The sequence below is a fragment of the Pristiophorus japonicus genome, chromosome 2 (genome assembly GCF_044704955.1).
Source record: "Pristiophorus japonicus isolate sPriJap1 chromosome 2, sPriJap1.hap1, whole genome shotgun sequence".
NCBI lineage: Eukaryota > Metazoa > Chordata > Chondrichthyes > Pristiophoridae > Pristiophorus > Pristiophorus japonicus.
In genome coordinates, this window is record NC_091978.1 from 371,217,478 (window position 1) to 371,236,155 (window position 18,678).

At 47.5% G+C, this 18,678-nt stretch overlaps 1 protein-coding gene across 1 annotated transcript in view; it reads right to left on the reverse strand.

The window, feature by feature from the left end:
* The window catches only part of rchy1 (ring finger and CHY zinc finger domain containing 1), a 58,982-nt gene that overhangs the window by 16,343 nt on the left and 23,961 nt on the right, over window positions 1–18,678 (reverse strand). The window contains exons 3-4 of the mRNA XM_070873121.1: window positions 13,091–13,206; window positions 9,245–9,323 (exon numbers count right to left, since the gene is read on the reverse strand). Of these exons, the coding sequence (XP_070729222.1) occupies window positions 9,245–9,323; window positions 13,091–13,206 (195 nt within the window). The remainder of the gene's footprint in view (window positions 1–9,244; window positions 9,324–13,090; window positions 13,207–18,678) is intronic.

The following is an 18,678-nucleotide window of genomic DNA, read 5'->3' on the forward strand; positions in this document are numbered from 1 at the left end:
CGGAAGAGCTGAGGGTATAATGCAGGGGCGCACACCTGGGGAAGCTCACAAGGATTTGGGGGCGGGGGGGGAAGGTCAAAACCACGGAGGGATTCGAAGGCGAGGACAAGAATCTTAGTCAGTTTTGCGCATTGACGATTTTCTTTGTTCCACCACTGGCAGCCGTGCCTTCTGTTGCCCGGGTCCTAAGCTCTGGAACTTCCTCCCTAAACCTCTCCGTCTCTCTCTCCTCCCTTAATACGCTCCTTAAAACCTACCTCCTGGACCAAGCTTTTGGTCGCCCATCCCAATATATCTCGTTATGTGGCTCGGTGTCAAATTTTGTTTGAATAATCGCCTTGGGACATTTTCCCAATTCACACTCCATAGCCTTACCGCTGACACCATCCCCTCCCAGCTGTTACCTTAGGGCAGACCAGACTGTCTATAATCTCAACATCCTGGTCAACCCCTAACCTCATTGGCTGTAAAGCACTTTCTTTCTTCCACGCCTGTGTGAAGCACCTTGGGATGGCGATGTACTGCGATGGCGCGAGTTATATAGTCTGTGTGTTACAGTCCATACGTTACAGTCCATGCAAGGAGAGGTGTGAGTTCGGGGCCCAGAAGGCGCGAGGGCCCAGGGGCAGCACGGACCAGCCCACACTGCGATATGTGCACGCACTAGGTCCGTGCAGCAAAGCAGGTCTCCAGTCGTCCTTGCCACTGGACCAAGACCTCGCTCTGTCGAGCCCCGTGTGGAGGCTGGTGTGCAACGGTCACCCCACGTTAAAAAAATCCACCCACAGGCATCTTCCACCCTTCAGGATGTAGTTCGGGATCTGGAATATTAGGTCCTACATCGAAACACCTGTGAACTCATCGAACTTATCCCTTTTTGGTGTGGAAGCAAGTCATCCTCGATACGAGGGACTGCCTATGATGTATATAAATGTAAATAGTGGCTGTTTTCATCTTCTCAGTTCACCAATCATTAGCAGGCACCAGCTTGCACTCTTGTGCCATTTACAGCTCCTTTTGCTCTCATCTTGATTTCCATTAAGCACAGCACTGGATTGGAGCTATGACGTTTAGTTACACCAGCGCTTTAGCTGGCCTTTGCCTTCAGCTGCAGGTTTGATTAAAAGCAAAGGAACCGGAGTATTTTTGATGACAAAATTTATTCGGTTTGTATAACCGACGTTAGGGTTTCAACTTTTCCCCTTTCTGGGTTTGATGCCCATTTGTTAACACTGCTTTCCAGAGGCTGAAGGTGGCTACAAATGTCTGCAACAAAATAGTTTTTTTATATATAACAAATGAGAAGAAAAGTCACGTTTTGATGGGTTTTGACAAAGTAAATAAGGAGGAAGAGTTTCCAGTGGCCGGAGGGTCGATAACCAGGGGATTTAAGGTAATTGCCAAAAGAACCAGAGGGAGAGAGGGGGAGAATGCGTTTATGCAGCGAGTTGTTGTGATTGGGAACGCGCTGCCTGAAAGGGCGGTGGGAGCAGATTCAATAGTAACTTTCAAACCGGGAATTGGATAAATACTTGAAAAGGAAAACAAATGATCGGGTTATTGGGAACGAGCAGGGTTGTGGGATTAATAGGAGAGCTCTACAGGTCTATATCCAATTCCCTTTCAAAGTGGAATCATCTGAAAAAATATGGGCAGCGGTTACGCTCTGAAATTGTTGAACTCGATGTTGAGTCCGGAAGGATGTAAAGTGCCGAAACGAAAGATCAGGTGCTGTTCCTCGAGTTTGCAATGAACTTCGCCGGAACAGTGTAGGAGGCCGAGGATGGAGAGACCAGAGTGGGAGTGGAGTGGAGGATTAAAGCAATGATTGTAAGATGATGGCCAAGTGTAAAGTCTTTGGGGTGAAAATTCGGTTGGGGTAGCGAGGGGCGGTACAGGGTTAGCCCCAGCGACCGTCGACAGTAGTGCTGCTCGGCGACTTCAGTGTGCAGTTACCGGCGGCGCTGAGGAGTATCGCCCGGGAGCACAGCGCCGGTGTGCAACGCCCCCGGTAGCGACACGGAGCAGACTTTGGTTGGTTTGCCACCCATAGCAACCCCGCCAGAGATAACCTGGCGTGCGGAGCTGTCCCGGGACGCTACAGGAAGGCAGGACTGCATCGGGTAAGTGTGAGTGATTGCTGGAATTATTTTTTGCGATTTAACTTTATTTGGGGTGAGTAATGTAGAGGGAATGTTTTTGTGAATTTTGGTCTGTTGATTTTGATTTGCAGGGAGACCTCTCTTGGGGCGCTACGAAGCCGGCCCTGTAGCAAGGTAAATTCAGTTGCTCACCAGGCCTAGTGCCGCGAGAGAGGTGTGGAATGCCTCCCTTAGCGCTCCGCCATACTCTGAGCGCTGAAACGGAATCTCACTTGGCCCGGCGCTAAAGATCTTTGGTGCTAAATTTAGCACCCGGGCGATATTTGCGCCTTAGGAACCTGCCGACTGAATTTCTAGCCCTTGATATTTGATGGGTTTAATTGCGGTCGGAGCTTATTCATCATTAAGTAAGCCCACTCCTGTCGTGTAGTCTAATTACTTAATGGGGCAAAAATCACCATCTCTACGGGCAAGTACGACGTGCGCACACACCCGCACAGGCCCCACAAGTGTCGGCGTTCAGCGCACGATGTGCATGTGGCGAAATCTGCCACTTGCGGACTGTCAGAATGTCTTCTGACCGTTCCAACGCATCCCCGAGAGAAGGACCTCTGCGGGCGTGGAGATTTGGGCTATTTGCCCAACTCCTGCCCAGCGAATGTCCTGCAAACTCTGACTCCTGGTAAAACCAAGAGCAAGGCCTGCTTTTACCAGCGTAAGAGTTTTAAAATACAGAAAAATAAAATGTTATCAGTAATTTTTATATGTTAAAAACCCTGTCCATTAAGGTCAGTTTATTTTTACCCCTGTTAAAACAAGTTGAAAAATGTAAAAAAAAAAAAATATTTTTGTCCTAAATCATTTAATTTCAATTTCAATGAATTTTAAATATGTGAAGTGTTTTTCTTATTTATTTAAAATGTGTGTGTGTTTTTTGGGGGTATCCCCATTCATAGAAATGGTGACCTCTGTACTACCGGAACGCACCATTACTGTGAATGGGGATACGCCATTTTCATTGGTTGGTCCGGGTCATGTGATCCCAGGCTGCGCACACGCTCCTGGGATACGTGGGCCCCCCCACGCTGGGCCGTGCATCGGGGCCTCGGAGCGCACGCGTTCGTTCCTCCGGGACCGCCGCGTATATTCAGCAATGTTTCGTCCGACCGCAGTTTCTGGGCCAATGACGTTGTTATGCTGCATTAATGCTGTGACAACGCTGGTGCTGAGGAAGCAAAGGAGCATTTAAACCGCAGCCCCTCTAGGCTGTACCTGCAGCATTTTAAGTTTCATCCCAAAATCCAAGTGTGCTGGATCATTGTTGCAAGCTCTGGTCTGCTAGTCAGGGGAGGGACCGGAAGGGTGTAGATAGGGTGGATGGCGTAAGCTCGAATGGGAGGGTTTTGACCATAAATAAGGGGTATTCTGCTGCTGAAGCCCTCATCCATGCCTTTGTTACCTTCTGACTTGACTATTCCAGCACACTCCTGGCCGGCCTCCCACATTCTACCATGCGTAATCTAGAGGTGATCCAAAACTCGGCTGACCCGTGTCCTAACTCGCACCAAGTCCCGCTCACCCATCACCCCCTGTGCTCGCCGACCTACATTGGCTCCCGGTTAAGCAACGCCTCGATTTCAAAATTCTCATCCTTATTTTCAGATCTCTCCGTTGCCTCGCCCCTCCCCATCTCTGTAATCTCCTCCAGCCCCACAACCCCCCCGAGATGTCTGCGCTCCTCTAATTCTGCCCTCCTGAACATCCCTGATTATAATCGCTCCACCATCGGTGGCCGTGCCTTCTGTTGCCTGCGCCCCAAGCTCTGGAACTCCCTCCATAAACTTCTCCGCCTCTCTCCATCTCTTTCCCCCTTCAAGACGCTCCTTAAAGCATACCTCTTTGATCAAGCTTTTGGTCACCTGCGCTAATTTCTACTTATGCGGCTCAGTGTCAAATTTTTCATCTCATAATACTCCTGTGAAGCGACTTGGGACATTTCACTATGTTAAAGGTGCTATATAAATACAAGTTGTTGTTGTAAATGCAGCATCACATTGACAGGTTGACCATTTATTCCTTTGGAATCTACACCTTTTTGCTTCCTTCCCGACTTCCTGTCAAAAATGAGGATTAAATGCGTTTTGAAGTGATCAGCTCCAGCAACAGCAGCTTCAAAGAACAATTAATTGCCAGAGTTATCCTCTCAGTATCAGTGTACAAACGTCCAGACCCATCCTTTGTTTCTTTGCTTGTCCCATCACCTTTCGCCTCGCACCATCATCCCTTTTGTCTCTCTAATCTCTCCTGCCTCCCACCCTATCACAGACCTTCCCTTTTGTTCTTCCCTCCCCAATGTTGGGGAAGTCCAGAACCAGGGGTCACAGTCTGAGGATAAGGGGTAAGCCATTTAGGACCGAGATGAGGAGAAACTTCTTCACCCAGAGAGTGGTGAACCTGTGGAATTCTCTACCACAGAAAGTTGTTGAGGCCAGTTCGTTGGATATATTCAAAAGGGAGTTAGATGTGACCCTTACAACAAAGGGATCAAGGGGTATGGAGAGAAAGTAGGACTGGGGTACTGATCAGCCATGATCATATTGAATGGTGGTGCAGGCTTGAAGGGCCGAATGGCCTACTCCTGCACCTATTTTCTATGTTTCTATGTTTCCCCCCTTTCCCTGCCTCTGCACTTGCTTAAAACCTGTTACATCTCTAACTTGTTCCAGTTCTGACGAAGGGTCATCGACCTGAAATATTAACTCTGCCCGACCTGCTGGGCATTTCCAGCATTGTCTGCTTTTATTTCAGATCTCCAGCATCTGCAGAATTTCGCTTTTGTACAAAAGCCATATTCTGCACGATACCAGCTCTTATCTACACGTCAGCACTCTCGCTCGAGTCAGAAGGCTGTGGGTTCAAGCCCCACTCCAGAGACTTCAGCACGAAATCTAAGCTGACACGCAGTTAATAGGATATTGTACCATATTATAAAATGGAGAACCGCGCAAGGAAATTATTATAACCTTGTGCTACATATATCAATTTGAGAAAGGAGGATGTAGGTTGTGGTTGTTACAGCTTGAATGACATTGCTGTAAATTCACATCTTTAAATTCTGATACTGTAGGTACTGACTCCCTTTCCACCATCTACAAGGCACAAGTCAGGAGTGTGATGGAACACTCCCCACTTGCCTGGATGAGTTGCAGCTCCAACACTCGAGAAGCTCGACACCATCCAGGACAAAGCAGCCGCTTGATCGGCCCCCCATCCACCACCTTCAACATTCACTCCCTCCACCACCGGCGCCCCCTGGCTGCAGTGTGCACCATCTACAAGATGCACTGCAGCAACTCGCCAAGGCTTCTTCAGCAGCACCTCCCAAACCCGCGACCTCTACCACCTAGAAGGACAAGGGCAGCAGGCGCATGGGAACACCACCACCTCCACGTTCCCCTCCCAGTCACACACCATCCTGACTTGGAAATATATCGGCCGTTCCTTCATCGTCGCTGGGTCACAATCCTGGAACTCCCTCCCTAACAGCACTGTGGGAGCACCTTCACCACACGGACTGCAGCGGTTCAAGAAGGCGGCTCACCACCACCTTCTCAAGGGGCAATTAGGGATGGGCAATAAATGCCGGCCTTGCCAGCGACACCCACATCCCAGGGACGGATAAAAGAGAGCAAATATCTGCCCTCAGATAGAATTCAATCAACGCGTCAAAATAATGAATTGCTGAACGATAATAATAATTATTAGTCAATTCTTTAGAGGATAGTCCAGTTGGGCCCATGTAGAGTTTACACACTATCACAGCCAGGGCTAATCGAATGTGCTCATTATACAATCAGCAAGTCATTGTAGTATTTATTTGGTTCAGCTTTTAACCAGGAAAGATTTGTCGTGCAGATGAGGTGTCCAGTTTGTTTTTAAGTGTAAACATTTACAATCTATATTTGGAAGAAGGGACCGAGTGTAACGTAGCCAAGTTTGCTGATGATACAAAGATGGGAGGAAAAGCAATGTGTGAGGAGGACACAAAAAATCTGCAAAAGGACACAAAAAATCTGCAAAAGGACATAGACAGGCTAAGTGAGTGGGCAAAAATTTGACAGATGGAGTATAATGTTGGAAAGTGTGAGGTCATGCACTTTGGCAGAAAAAAAATCAAAGAGCAAGTTATTATTTAAATGGAGAAAGATTGCAAAGTGCTGCAGTACAGCAGTACCTGGGGGTACTTGTGCATGAAACACAAAAGGATAGTATGCAGGTACAGCAAGAATCTTGGCCTTTATTGCAAAGGGGATGGAGTATAAAAGCAGGGAAGTCTTGCTACAGCTATATAGGTATTGGTGAGGCCACACCTGGAATACTGCGTGCAGTTTTGGTTTCCATATTTATGAAAGGATATACTTGCTTTGGAAGCAGTTCAGAGAAGGTTCACTCGGTTGATTCTGGGGATGAGGGGTTGACATGAGGAAAGGTTGAGGAGGTTGAGCCTCTACTCATTGGAATTCAGAAGAATGAGAGGTGATCTTATCGAAACGTATAAGATTATGAGGGGGCTTGACAAGATGGATGCAGAGAGGATGTTTTCACTGATGGGGGAGACTAGAACTAGGGGGCGTAATCTTAGAATAAGGGGCCGCCCATTTAAAACTGAGATGAGGAGGAATTTCTTCTCTCAGAGGGTTGTAAATCTGTGGAATTCTCTGCCTCAGAGAGCTGTGGAAGCTGGGACATTGAATAAATTTAAGACAAAGATGGACAGTTTCTTAAACGATAAGGGGATAAGGGGATAAGGGGCATGGGCAGGGAAGTGGAGCTGAGTCCATGATCGGATCAGCCATGATCGCATTAAATGGCGGAGCAGCCTCGAGAGGCCAAATGGCCGACTCCTGCTCCTATTTCTTATGTTCTTAAAAAGGTGCTGCCCCAAAAGGAACATGCAGTGAAGTCGCTGCCAGTGATTTACACACAATGCACGACACACAAACAGGCCATTCGGCCCAAATGGTCTGTGCTAGTGTTTAACCTCGGCACAAGTCCCTACTTTATCTCACCCTATATCCTTCTATTCTTTTCTCCAGCTTCCCCTTAAACGTTCCATTGAATTGTCGGCTATTTATAGCAATCTGGGAGATTTGCTTTCTGTAATGTATGCACCTGTGAGTATGCTGGCAGGTTTGTAGAGCTGTTGCGATTGGTTAAGGTTCCCCTTAAAGTTTTATTTGGTAATTTTGTGGGTTCTAGTGCCCCTTTAATAAGGGGGCACTCGGCTTTATCTGTTAATTTAAAATAGTTGCAGAGTTGTTGCATTGTGAGTGGCTTAGCCAGGTCACGTGATGCTCACAAGACTCAATAAAACCCCAGCCAGTTGGGTCTGGGTCATCCACGATGAGGTATGTGGCTGTGAGCCGGGTGGATGAAGTGGTAACATGTAGTGTGATTGTTAAACCTTTGCTAATAAATCAACTGGTTCTTAATAGCAATGTGTTGCTATGAATTCATAAAACCCATGAAGCAAACACATTACACTTTCAACCAAATTTCAACCTCTAGACATGACTACTCCAACTCACTCCTGGCCGGCTTTCCATATCCCACACTACGTAAACTTGAAGTCATCCAAAACTCTGCAGCCCGTGTCCTAACTCGCACCGAGTCCTGCTCACCCATCACCCCCTGTGCTCGCTGCCCCGTGTCCTAACTCGCACCGAGTCCCGCTCACCCATCACCCCCTGTGCTCGCTGCGCCGTGTCCTAACTCGCACCAAGTCCCGCTCACCCATCACCCCCTGTGCTCGCTGCCCCGTGTCCTAACTCGCACCGTGTCCCGCTCACCCATCACCCCCTGTGCTCGCTGCCCCGTGTCCTAACTCGCACCGAGTCCCGCTCACCCATCACCCCCTGTGCTCGCTGCCCCCGTGTCCTAACTCGCACCGAGTCCCGCTCACCCATCACCCCCTGTGCTCGCTGCACCGTGTCCTAACTCGCACCGAGTCCCGCTCACCCATCACCCCCTGTGCTCGCTGCCCCGTGTCCTAACTCACACCGAGTCCCGCTCACTCATCACCCACTGTGCTCGCTGACCTACACTGGCTCCCAGTTAAACAACGCCTCGATTTCAAAATTCTCATCCTTGCTTACAAATCACTCCATGGACTTGCCCCCCCCCCCTATCTTTGTAATCTTTGTCAGCCTCACAACCCCACGAGATGTCTGCGCTCCTCAAATTCTGGCCTCTTGAACATCCCTCATTATAACTGCTCAACTATCGGTGGCCGTGCCTCCAGCTGCCTGGGCCCTAAGCTCTGGAACTCCCTCCCTAAACCTCTGCGCCTCTCTTTCCTCCTTTAAGACGCTCGTTAAAACCTACCAAGCTTTTGGTCATCTGCCTTAATTTTTTCTGTGGTGTCGAATGGTGTCAAATTGATCTGTTTGTCTGTAACACGGTTGTGAAGTGCCTTGGGACGTTTTACTACCTTAAAGACGCGTGTGCCTCTGCTCTCCTGTTTAGCCAGGGGTGCGTGCGGTCTGGGTAGCCAGCATCGGCTCAGTGCACGGCCAACAAGGTCGAGCACTCCAGCAGCACGCCGATACATTCGGTCTTTTTCTCTCCACCCACACTCACAAGATAAAAGATAAGCGACCCACTGCGAAGCCCCGATGAGATTGAGCAGACTAGGCCGATATTCTCTCGAGTTTAGAAGAATGAGAGGTGATCTCATTGAAACATACACAATTCTTACAGGGCTCGACAGGGTAGAAGCAGGGAGGATGTTTCCCCCGGGCTGGGGAGTCTAGAACCAGGGGTCACAGTCTCAGGATAAGGGGTCGGCCATTTAGGACTGAGATGAGGAGGAATTTCTTCACTCAGAGGGTGGTGAATCTTTGAAATTCTCTGCCCCAGAGGGCTGTGGAGGCTCAGTCGTTGAGTATATTCAAGGCCGGGATCGATAGATTTTTGGATATTAAGGGAATCGAGAGATATGGGGATCGGGTGGGAAAGTGGAGTTGAGGTCGAAGATCAGCCGTGATCTCATTGAATGGCGGAGCAGGCTCGAGGGGCCAAATGGCCGACTCCTGCTCCTAATCCTTATGTTCTTATCCTAGTACATATCAGGGCCAACTTACCTTGTGGTTGCCACGGAGATGAGTTGCTAGGCACAGGTTACATTTCACACAGTGGAAAAAATTATCTTTTGGTCCAATCCTGTTAGGAAAATTAAAAAAATATATCTATTTAAAAAAACAGAATTAATTAATTTAATACAAAGACTTGATTAATTTGCTATAATTGGTAACCACCACTCCCTCCAAGAACATGTTTGTCCCATTGCATGGATCCCTTTTAATAGCACCAGAATGTGATGGAACTGCACCTGTCTACATAACAAAACAGATTATCTGCTCATTATCACATTGCTGTTTGTGGGAGCTTACTGTGCACAAATTGGCTGTCGCGTTTCTTACATTACAACAGTGAAGACACTTCAAAAAGTACTTCATTGGCTGTAAAGCACTTTAGGATGGTTGTGAAACATAGAAAATAGGTGCAGGAGTAGGCCATTTGGCCCTTCGAGCCTGCACCACCATTCAATATGGGTGGCAGTGTGAGCTGCGAGGAGGATGCTAAGAGGCTGCAGAGTGACTTGGATAGATTAGGTGAGTGGGCAAATGCATGGCAGATGAAGTATAATGTGGATAAATGTGAGGTTATCCACTTTGGTGGTAAAAACAGAGAGACAGACTATTATCTGAATGGTGACAGATTAGGAAAAGGGGAGGTGCAATGAGACCTGGGTGTCATGGTACATCAGTCATTGAAGGTTGGCATGCAGGTACAGCAGGCGGTTAAGAAAGCAAATGGCATGTTGGCCTTCATAGCGAGGGGATTTGAGTACAGGGGCAGGGAGGTGTTTCTACAGTTGTACAGGGCCTTGGTGAGGCCACACCTGGAGTGTACAGTTTTGGTCTCCTAACTTGAGGAAGGACGTTTTGCTATTGAGGGAGTGCAGCGAAGGTTCACCAGACTGATTCCCGGGATGGTGGGACTGACATATCAAGAAAGACTGGGTCAACTGGGCTTGTATTCACTGGAGTTCAGAAGAATGAGAGGGGATCGCATAGAAATGTTTAAAATTCTGACGGGTTTAGACAGGTTAGAAGCAGGAAGAATGTTCCCAATGTTGGGGAAGTCCAGAACCAGGGGTCACAGTCTAAGGATAAGGGGTAAGCCATTTAGGACCGAGATGAGGAGAAACTTCTTCACTCAGAGAGTTGTTAACCTGTGGAATTCTCTACCACAGAAAGTTGTTGAGGCCAATTCACTAAATATATTCAAAAAGGAGTTAGATGTAGTCCTTACTACTAGGGGGTTCAAGGGTTTTGGCGAGAAAGCAGGAATGGGGTACTAAAGTTGCATGTTCAGCCATGAACTCATTGAATGGTGGTGCAGGCTAGAAGGTCCTGCACCTATTTTCTATGTTTCTAATATGATCATGGCTGATCATTTTTGCAACTTCAGTACCCCATTCCTGCTTTCTCTCCATACCCCTTAATCCCTTTAGCTGTAAGTGCCACATCTAACTTCCCTTTGAATATATCTAACGAACTGGCCTCAACAACTTTCTGTGGTAGAGAAATCCACAGGTTCACAATTCTCTGAGTGAAGAAGTTTCTCCTCATCTCGGTCCTAAATGGCTTACCCCTTATCCTTAAGACTGTGACCCCTGGTTCTGGACTTCCCCAACATCGGGAACATTCTTCCTACATCTAACCTGTCCCGTCCCATCAGAAGTATATAGAAATGCTATAGAAATGCAGGTCTTTCCTTCCTATAATTCTCTATGATTTGCAGCATCTGCAGTATTTTGCTTTAGTCGAAAGGGAAGATTTACTGTAATAAAAAACTATCTTGGGTAAAACTTAACTTTGAACAGCATCCAAAATGAGTTAATTAAATGAGGATTTAATGAGAAACATTATTCAGCAACGATCTTTCAAAGCATGACACACTTCACTACGTCAGTAGCTGACCTGGTGACACAATGAAATCAGCAAGTTTTAAGTGCAGACTGAATTCTGCAGTCGGTCACAAAGAACAAGCAACCTTCAGTTTGCTGAATTTGAAATTGAGGACACTGCCTGGCTTCTTCAGCATGATCCAAAACAGACTACGAGTTTGCAGAAAATACCGCCATCTGAAAATCACTTTTCGTATATTGTCCGGGATAAACACTTAAAAGAAAAGGTTTAAATTTAAAATTCGGTCAGGGCTCAGTGTTTTGATATTTTCCGTCACTGAGGGTTCTGCAACCAGACATATGCGCTGTGAAAGATTCCCGCTCCGAGTTAGAACCTTCTCGTACAGAGAGCTGTGAAGTGATCGACGAGAGTCAGGGGGGCCGAAATTCAGCCCCCCGAAAAGGCGGAGGGTGGCGGCCGCCGCCCAGCGAGAGTCACCCCGGGGGTTTCCCCGGTGGTCCCCACTTCTGCCCCGCCGCTACCAACCCCTCCTCAGTGCGTCGTCAAAGCGCGCATCGCCAATCTCCCACACCTTCACCTAAATTCACCAGCAGAAATCTTCCTCTCGCCGCGCGGTGCCCCCCCCGACAGATTTTTCTGTCGGTGCGCTGCGTTGCAGTGTGCGCGCCGCTCATTCAAGGGGAGGGCGCACTGCCATGGCAGCCATGTTTTTTTTTTTTTAAACGGCCGACTGCCAGGTCGGGTCGACAATTATGCCCCTGGGTTCGGCCGGGCCACCAACAGGCAGCTTGTCACCGCCCCCCACCCCCCCGCCCCTCTTGGGCACCTGGCCGCTGGCCCGGCCGAAACCCTCCCTGGTGGCCCAGTGGACCGAAGTTTTAAAATGGCGAAGGTTCTCCCCTTTAAGTGAAGGGGGCAGTCGCGGTGACGCACACACGTCGTGACGTCATCAGCGCCACGCTAACGACGGATAGCGGCAGTGACTCCGCCCCCCGGCCCCACTGTGACCGACTTCTGGCCCGCTCAACAAAAAAAATTGCCAAAGAGCTGAATTTCGCACAGGAGGTCACCTCATCCACAGCCACGGAAAAAACAGCTCAACAGCGGTCCTTGCGACCCGTTCCGGGTGGGCCTGAATTTCTATCCCAGTGACTGAAACAGAGACAACGTCAACGGTTAAGAATAGGTTAGAGGCGTGGTTGAAGGAAGGGTGGGGAGTACCAGGAATATAGGAGCAGGGCAGGCACAAGGATAGATTCATAGTTGTTTCCCTGATGCTCTGCACTTGCAGTACCTCATCCAGCCTGCAAGTGGCAACCAAACTCCAAAATTAAACAGGAATGAGGCAAATTTGTAAACCTCTCACAGCACAGGAGGAGGCCATTCGGCCCATCGAGCCTGTGCCGGCTCTGTGACAGAGCGATCCAATCAGTCCCGCTCCCCCTGTCCTTTCCCCACAGCCCGGCAAAAGTTTTTTAATCCAGTATTTATCCGATTCCCTTTTGAAAGTGACTATTGAATCTGCTCCCACCGCCCTTTCAGACAGCGCGTTCCCGATCACAACGTAAAATAAATTCTCCTCGCCTTCCCTCTGGTTCTTTTGATAACGTCAACCAACTTTCACTTATATGACAACCGAACAAAATTCCGATCTCTAATCTGTCCTCAAACACTTCTGCTGCTGCTCCATTTGGACAGCAGACTGGTTCAGGAGCTCGTCAGACTAACATAGAAACATAGAAACGTAGAAACTAGGTGCAGGATAGGCCATTCGGCCCTTCGAGCCTGCACCACCATTCAATATGATCATGGCTGATCATGCAACTTCAGTACTCCACTCCTGCTTTCTCTCCATACCCCTTGATCCCTTTAGCCGTAAGGGCCACATCTAACTCCCTTAGCAATGCACTTGCTGCTCTAACTCTCGTCGAGTTAGTTCAAATACAAAATGTACTGAAACCAGATGCTACAGTGGGCACTGGTAATGCTCACCTGCAAATTCCACACGGTGGGCAGTGGTACTGTTTCTTGTCTACATCAAAGAGATGACATGTGTCACAGTAATATTCTCCAAACACGGTTTCACAGTTTTCACACGTCCTTTGCACCTACAGGGAAAAGCGTCATAGTATTCGAGAGAGCATGTGACTTTCATACAGCACGGACAAGACAACAATGCAGTGTGATGCCATTAGCATACAATAAAAGGATCCAATTAGGAAACAAGTGATTACACAAATAGATGAAAATGTTGCTAATAGAAAAAAAAACCTTCAGTCTCTCCTTATTTTTATTGTGCTAATCAATAACGTTGATGAAAACAATCAATTCACACACACTCGCACCTCGCACAAACACACACATGCATTTGCACAAGGACAAGGACACACACATGCACACCCACACACTCCTCGCACAAACACACACATGCACACCCACACACGCACACATATGCATGCATCTCACACAAACACACACATGCACACCCACACACACACACATACAAGCATGCATGCACACACCTCGCTAGCACCACACAATTTAAAAACTCTGAATGTTCAGTAACCTAGTGGGGCTGGTAAGCTATCTTGGCAGTTGGCGATACGGACCATTCCCTTTTGTGTGATGAGCTAAATTACAGATTCAAAATTTGGACTAAATTATATTATTAATATTTGTGCTATATGTTTGTATGATAAAAATGTTTATTTTGAGCATTCTAATATTCACCTTCTAATAAACGTGTTCAGTAAATCAAGAGGCAATGCACATTTAATGAAGATTTAGCAGCGATGTTTATTCAAACGATACATGGTATCGTTAGCTTTTGGAGAGCACGTAAAAGGTCAAATCCAAACTGAAACGAACATATCAAATGAATGCCATAGCACGTAGTATTCACTAATAACCATGCTCATTACAGTTTATTCCATTGATTTATGTTCAAACAGCAACTATTTCCGGGAAGCTGCCCACTCTTTCAAACAATGCATATTTTTCTCCCAACCTGGAAGCTGAGAACCCGATTCAAAAGCAATTTACAGAAGAAAATGTTCCTTATTTTAAAGCCTCGATTTTAAAATTCTCATCCTTATTTTCAAATCTCTCCATGGCCCTCGCCCCTCCCTATCTCTGTAATCTCCTCCGGCCCCACAACCCCCCCCCCCCCCACTCAGAGATGTCTGTGCTCCTCTAATTCTGCCCTCCTGAACATCCCTGATTATAATCGTTCCACCATTGGTGGCCGGGCCTTCTGTTGCCTGGGCCCCAAGCTCTGGAACTCCCTCCCTAAACCTCTCCGCCTCTCTCCCCTCCTGTAAGACGCTCCTTAAATCCGGCCTCTTTGACCGTGATCACCTGACCTAATATCTCCTTATGTGACTCAACATCAAATTGTGAAGTGCCTTTGGACATTTTATTTCATTAAGGGCGCCATATAAATGCAAGTTGTTGTTGTTATTCAACACTGCAGCCATGAACATCAATAAGACATTTGTTAATATTTTTTTAAAAAGAGAAATTCTGCAGACGCATTGAGCATATGATCCAGGACCTTAACATTTATATAGAAAATAGGTGCAGGAGTCGGCCATTTGGCCCTTCGAGCCTGCACCACCATTCAATAAGATCATGGCTGATAATTCCCTCAGTACCCCTTTCCTGCTTTCTCTCCATACCCCTTGATCCCTTCAGCCGTAAGGGCCATATCTAACTCCCTCTTGAATATATCCAATGAACTGGCATCAACAACTCTCTGCGGCAGGGAATTCCACAGGTTAACAACTCTCTGAGTGAAGAAGTTTCTCCTCATCTCAGTCCTAAATGGCCTACCCCTTATCCTAAGATGTGTCCCCTGGTTCTGGACTTCCCCAACATCGGGAACATTCTTCCCGCATCTAACCTGTCCAGTCCCGTCAGAATCTTATACGTTTCTATGGGATCCCCTCTCATTCTTCTAAACTCCAATGAATAAAGGCCCAGTTGATCCAGTCTCTCCTCCTATGACAGCCCAGCCATCCCTGGAATCAGTCTGGTGAACCTTCACTGCACTCCCTCAATAGCAAGAATGTCCTTCCTCAGATTAGGAGATCAAAACTCAACACAATATTCCAGGTGAGGCCTCACCAAGGCCCTGTACAACTGCAGCAAGACCTCCCTGCTCCTATACTCAAATCCCCGAGCTATGAAGGCCAACTTCTTCACCGCCTGCTGTACCTACATGCCCACTTTCTGTGACTGATGAACCATGACACCCAGGTCTCGTTGCACCTCCCCTTTTCCTAATCTGCCGCCATCCAGATAATATTCTGCCTTCGTGTTTTTGCCCCCAAAATTGATAACCTCACATTTATCCACATTATCCTGCATCTGCCATGCATTTGACCTAACCTGTCCAAGTCACCCTGCAGCCTCTTAGCGTCCTCCTCACAGCTCACACCGCCACCCAGCTTAGTGTCATCCGCAAACTTGGAGATATTACACTCAATTCCTTCATCTAAATCATTAATGTATATTGTAAATAGCTGGTATCCCAGCACTGAGCCCTGCGGCACTCCATAGTCACTGCCTGCCATTCTGAAAAGGACCCGTTTATCCCGACTCTCTGATTCCTGTCTGCCAACCAGTTCTCTATCCACGTCAGTACATTACCCCCAATACCATGCGCTTTGATTTTGCACACCAATCTCTTGTGCGGGACCTTGTCAAAAGCCTTTTGAAAGTCCAAATACACCACATCCACTGGTTCTCCCTTGTCCACTCTACATCCTCAAAAAATTCAAGAAGATTCATCAAGCATGATTTCCCTTTCATAAATCCATGCTGACTTGGTCCAATGCTGTCAACTGCTTTCCAAATGCGCTGCTATTTCATCTTTAATGATTGATTCCAACATTTTCCCCACTACTGATGTCAGACTAACCAGTCTATAATTACCCGTTTTCTCTCTCCCTCCTTTTTTTTTTTAAAAGTTGTGTTACATTAGCTACCCTCCAGTCCACAGGAACTGATCCAGAGTCAATAGACTGTTGGAAAATGATCACCAATGCATCCACTATTTCTAGGGCCACTTCCTTAAGTACTCTGGGATGTAGACTATCAGGCCCTGGGGATTTATCGGCCTTCAATCCCATCAATTTCCAGCCTGATAAGGATATCCTTCAGTTCCTCCTTCTCATTAGACCTACTGTCCCCTAGTACATTCGGAAGGTTATTTGTGTCTTCCTTTGTGAAGACAGAACCGAAGTATTTGTTCAATTGGTCTACCATTTCTTTGTTCCCCATTATAAATTCACCTGAATCCGACTGCAAGGGACCTACGTTTGTCTTCACTAATCTTTTTCTCTTCACATATCTATAGAAGCTTTTGCAGTCAGTTTTTATGTTCCCTGCAAGCTTCCTTTCGTACTCTATTTTCCCCCTCTTAATTAAACCCTTAGTCTTCCTCTGTTGAATTCTAAATTTCTCCCAGTCCTCAGGTTTGTTGCTTTTTCTAGCCAAATTATATGCCTCTTCCTTGGCTTTAACACTATCCTTAATTTCCCTTGTTAGCCATGGTTGAGCCACCTTCCCCGTTTTATTTTTACTCCAGACAGGGATGTACAATTGCTGAAGTTCCTCCATGTGATCTTTAAATGTTTGCCATTGCCTATCCACCGTCAACCCTTTAAGTATCCTTTGCCAGTCTATTCTAGCCAATTCATGCCTCATACTGTCGAAGTTACCTTTCCTTAAGTTCAGGACCCTAGTTTCCAAATTAACTATCACTCTCCATCTTAATAAAGAATTCTACCATATTATGGTCACTCTTCCCCACGGGGCCTCGCACAACAAGATTGCTAATTAGTCCCTTCTCATTACACATCACCCAGTCTAGGATGGCCAGCTCTCTCGTTGGTTCCTCGACATATTGGTCTAGAATACCATCCCTAATACACTCCAGGAAATCCTCCTCCACCGCATTGCTACCAGTTTGCTCAATATGTAGATTAAAGTCGCCCATGATAACTGCTGTACCTTTATCGCACACATCCCTTATTTCTTGTTTGATGCTGTCCCCAACCTCACTACTACTGTTTGGTGGTCTGTACACAACACCCACTAGCGTTTTCTGCCCCTTGGTATTCCGCAGCGCCACCCATACCGATTCCACATCATCCAGGCTAATGTCCTTCCTTACTAGTGGCATCCCACAAAACTCCTGCTGCTACGATAGACTTGATTATTTCAACACTCTCCTTGCTTGCCTCCATGGGCCCAAGTTTCCGTTCTCTGGAAAAACGGATCATCTCGATAAGCTGCGCCGACCTTCTGGAAGAAAAGGGCGCGCCGAAAACTTACCTTGTGATTCTCAGGACGCCTTCGTGCTCGGCGTGGCACAGCACAAGGGGTCGGGGGCGGAGCCAAGTCCCAGCGCTGAAAACAGTGCCGGGACCTCTGCACATGCGCGCTAGAGTGCGCGCGCATGTGCAGTAGCTCCTCCCCCCAGAGGCTGTGAGGGAGGGGCCCGAAGCTCGCCGCCCCTAGCCCTGGCCGAATGGGCTCCCAGGTATGATGAAGATCGGACTCGAGCCTCCCTCCTCTTCAGCTTCAGCTCTTGCTCCCCCACCTCCCCCCGTCCGTTCAGGTCCTGCTCCAGCTCCACCCCCCCCGCCCCCACCTCCCCCCCGCAATCCCCCTGCGCCTCCCCCTCCCCCCCCAATCTCCCCCCCCCCCCACCGATAGAGAGAGAGACACCGACAGAGAGAGAGAGGGAGACACTGGGGGGGCCCCGTCCCAGCACGCTGTTGGAGGGCTCCCGGTGCTGCAGTTGGTGAGTAGAAACGTAATTTTTTATTTATTGGATTTTTAAAATTTTTTATTTGGGTTGATTTATTGATCATTTATTATTGATGATGGCTCTTTACTTGTAAAAGTGAAGTGTTTAATGTTTGGAAACCTCCCTTCCCCCCCCTCCCCCCATCATCTCTCGTTCCCTACGCCTGATTTATAAGTGTAGGCAAGATTTTTCTGAGCGTACAAAAATCTACACTTACTCCAATGTAAGTTAGTTTGGAGTAAGTTTTCGCTGCCTAAACTTGCAAAACAGGCGTAAGTGGCTGGACACACCCCCTTTTGAAAAAAAAATCTGTTCTAAAATGAAACTATTCTAACTCACTAGAACTGGAGCAAACTAAATGCCGAGAATTGCAATTTCTAAGATGCTCCATTCTAAACTAGTTGCTCCAAAAAATAGGAGTAATTCAGGCTGAAACTTGACCTCTTGTTCCATAAACTCTTAACTGGTCCATATCCTGTTTCACACAAAGTCCAATTTGTTCATCATGGAGCTACACTGATTCCCTGTTCTCCCCCCCCCCCCCCCCGCCAACGTCTGCGTCTTCAATCCCTCCACGCCCTCGTTCGACTCTACCAGTTAATGGGACGAAAAGCCAAAAAATTCCCTGGACCCGACGGTCCACATGCTCGGGTTCTAAAAGAGGTGGCTGCAGAGACAGTGGACGCATTGGTTGTGATCTTCCAAAATTCCCACGATTATGGAATGGTCCCAGTGGAAAGGAGGGAGAGAGAAAACAAGAGAA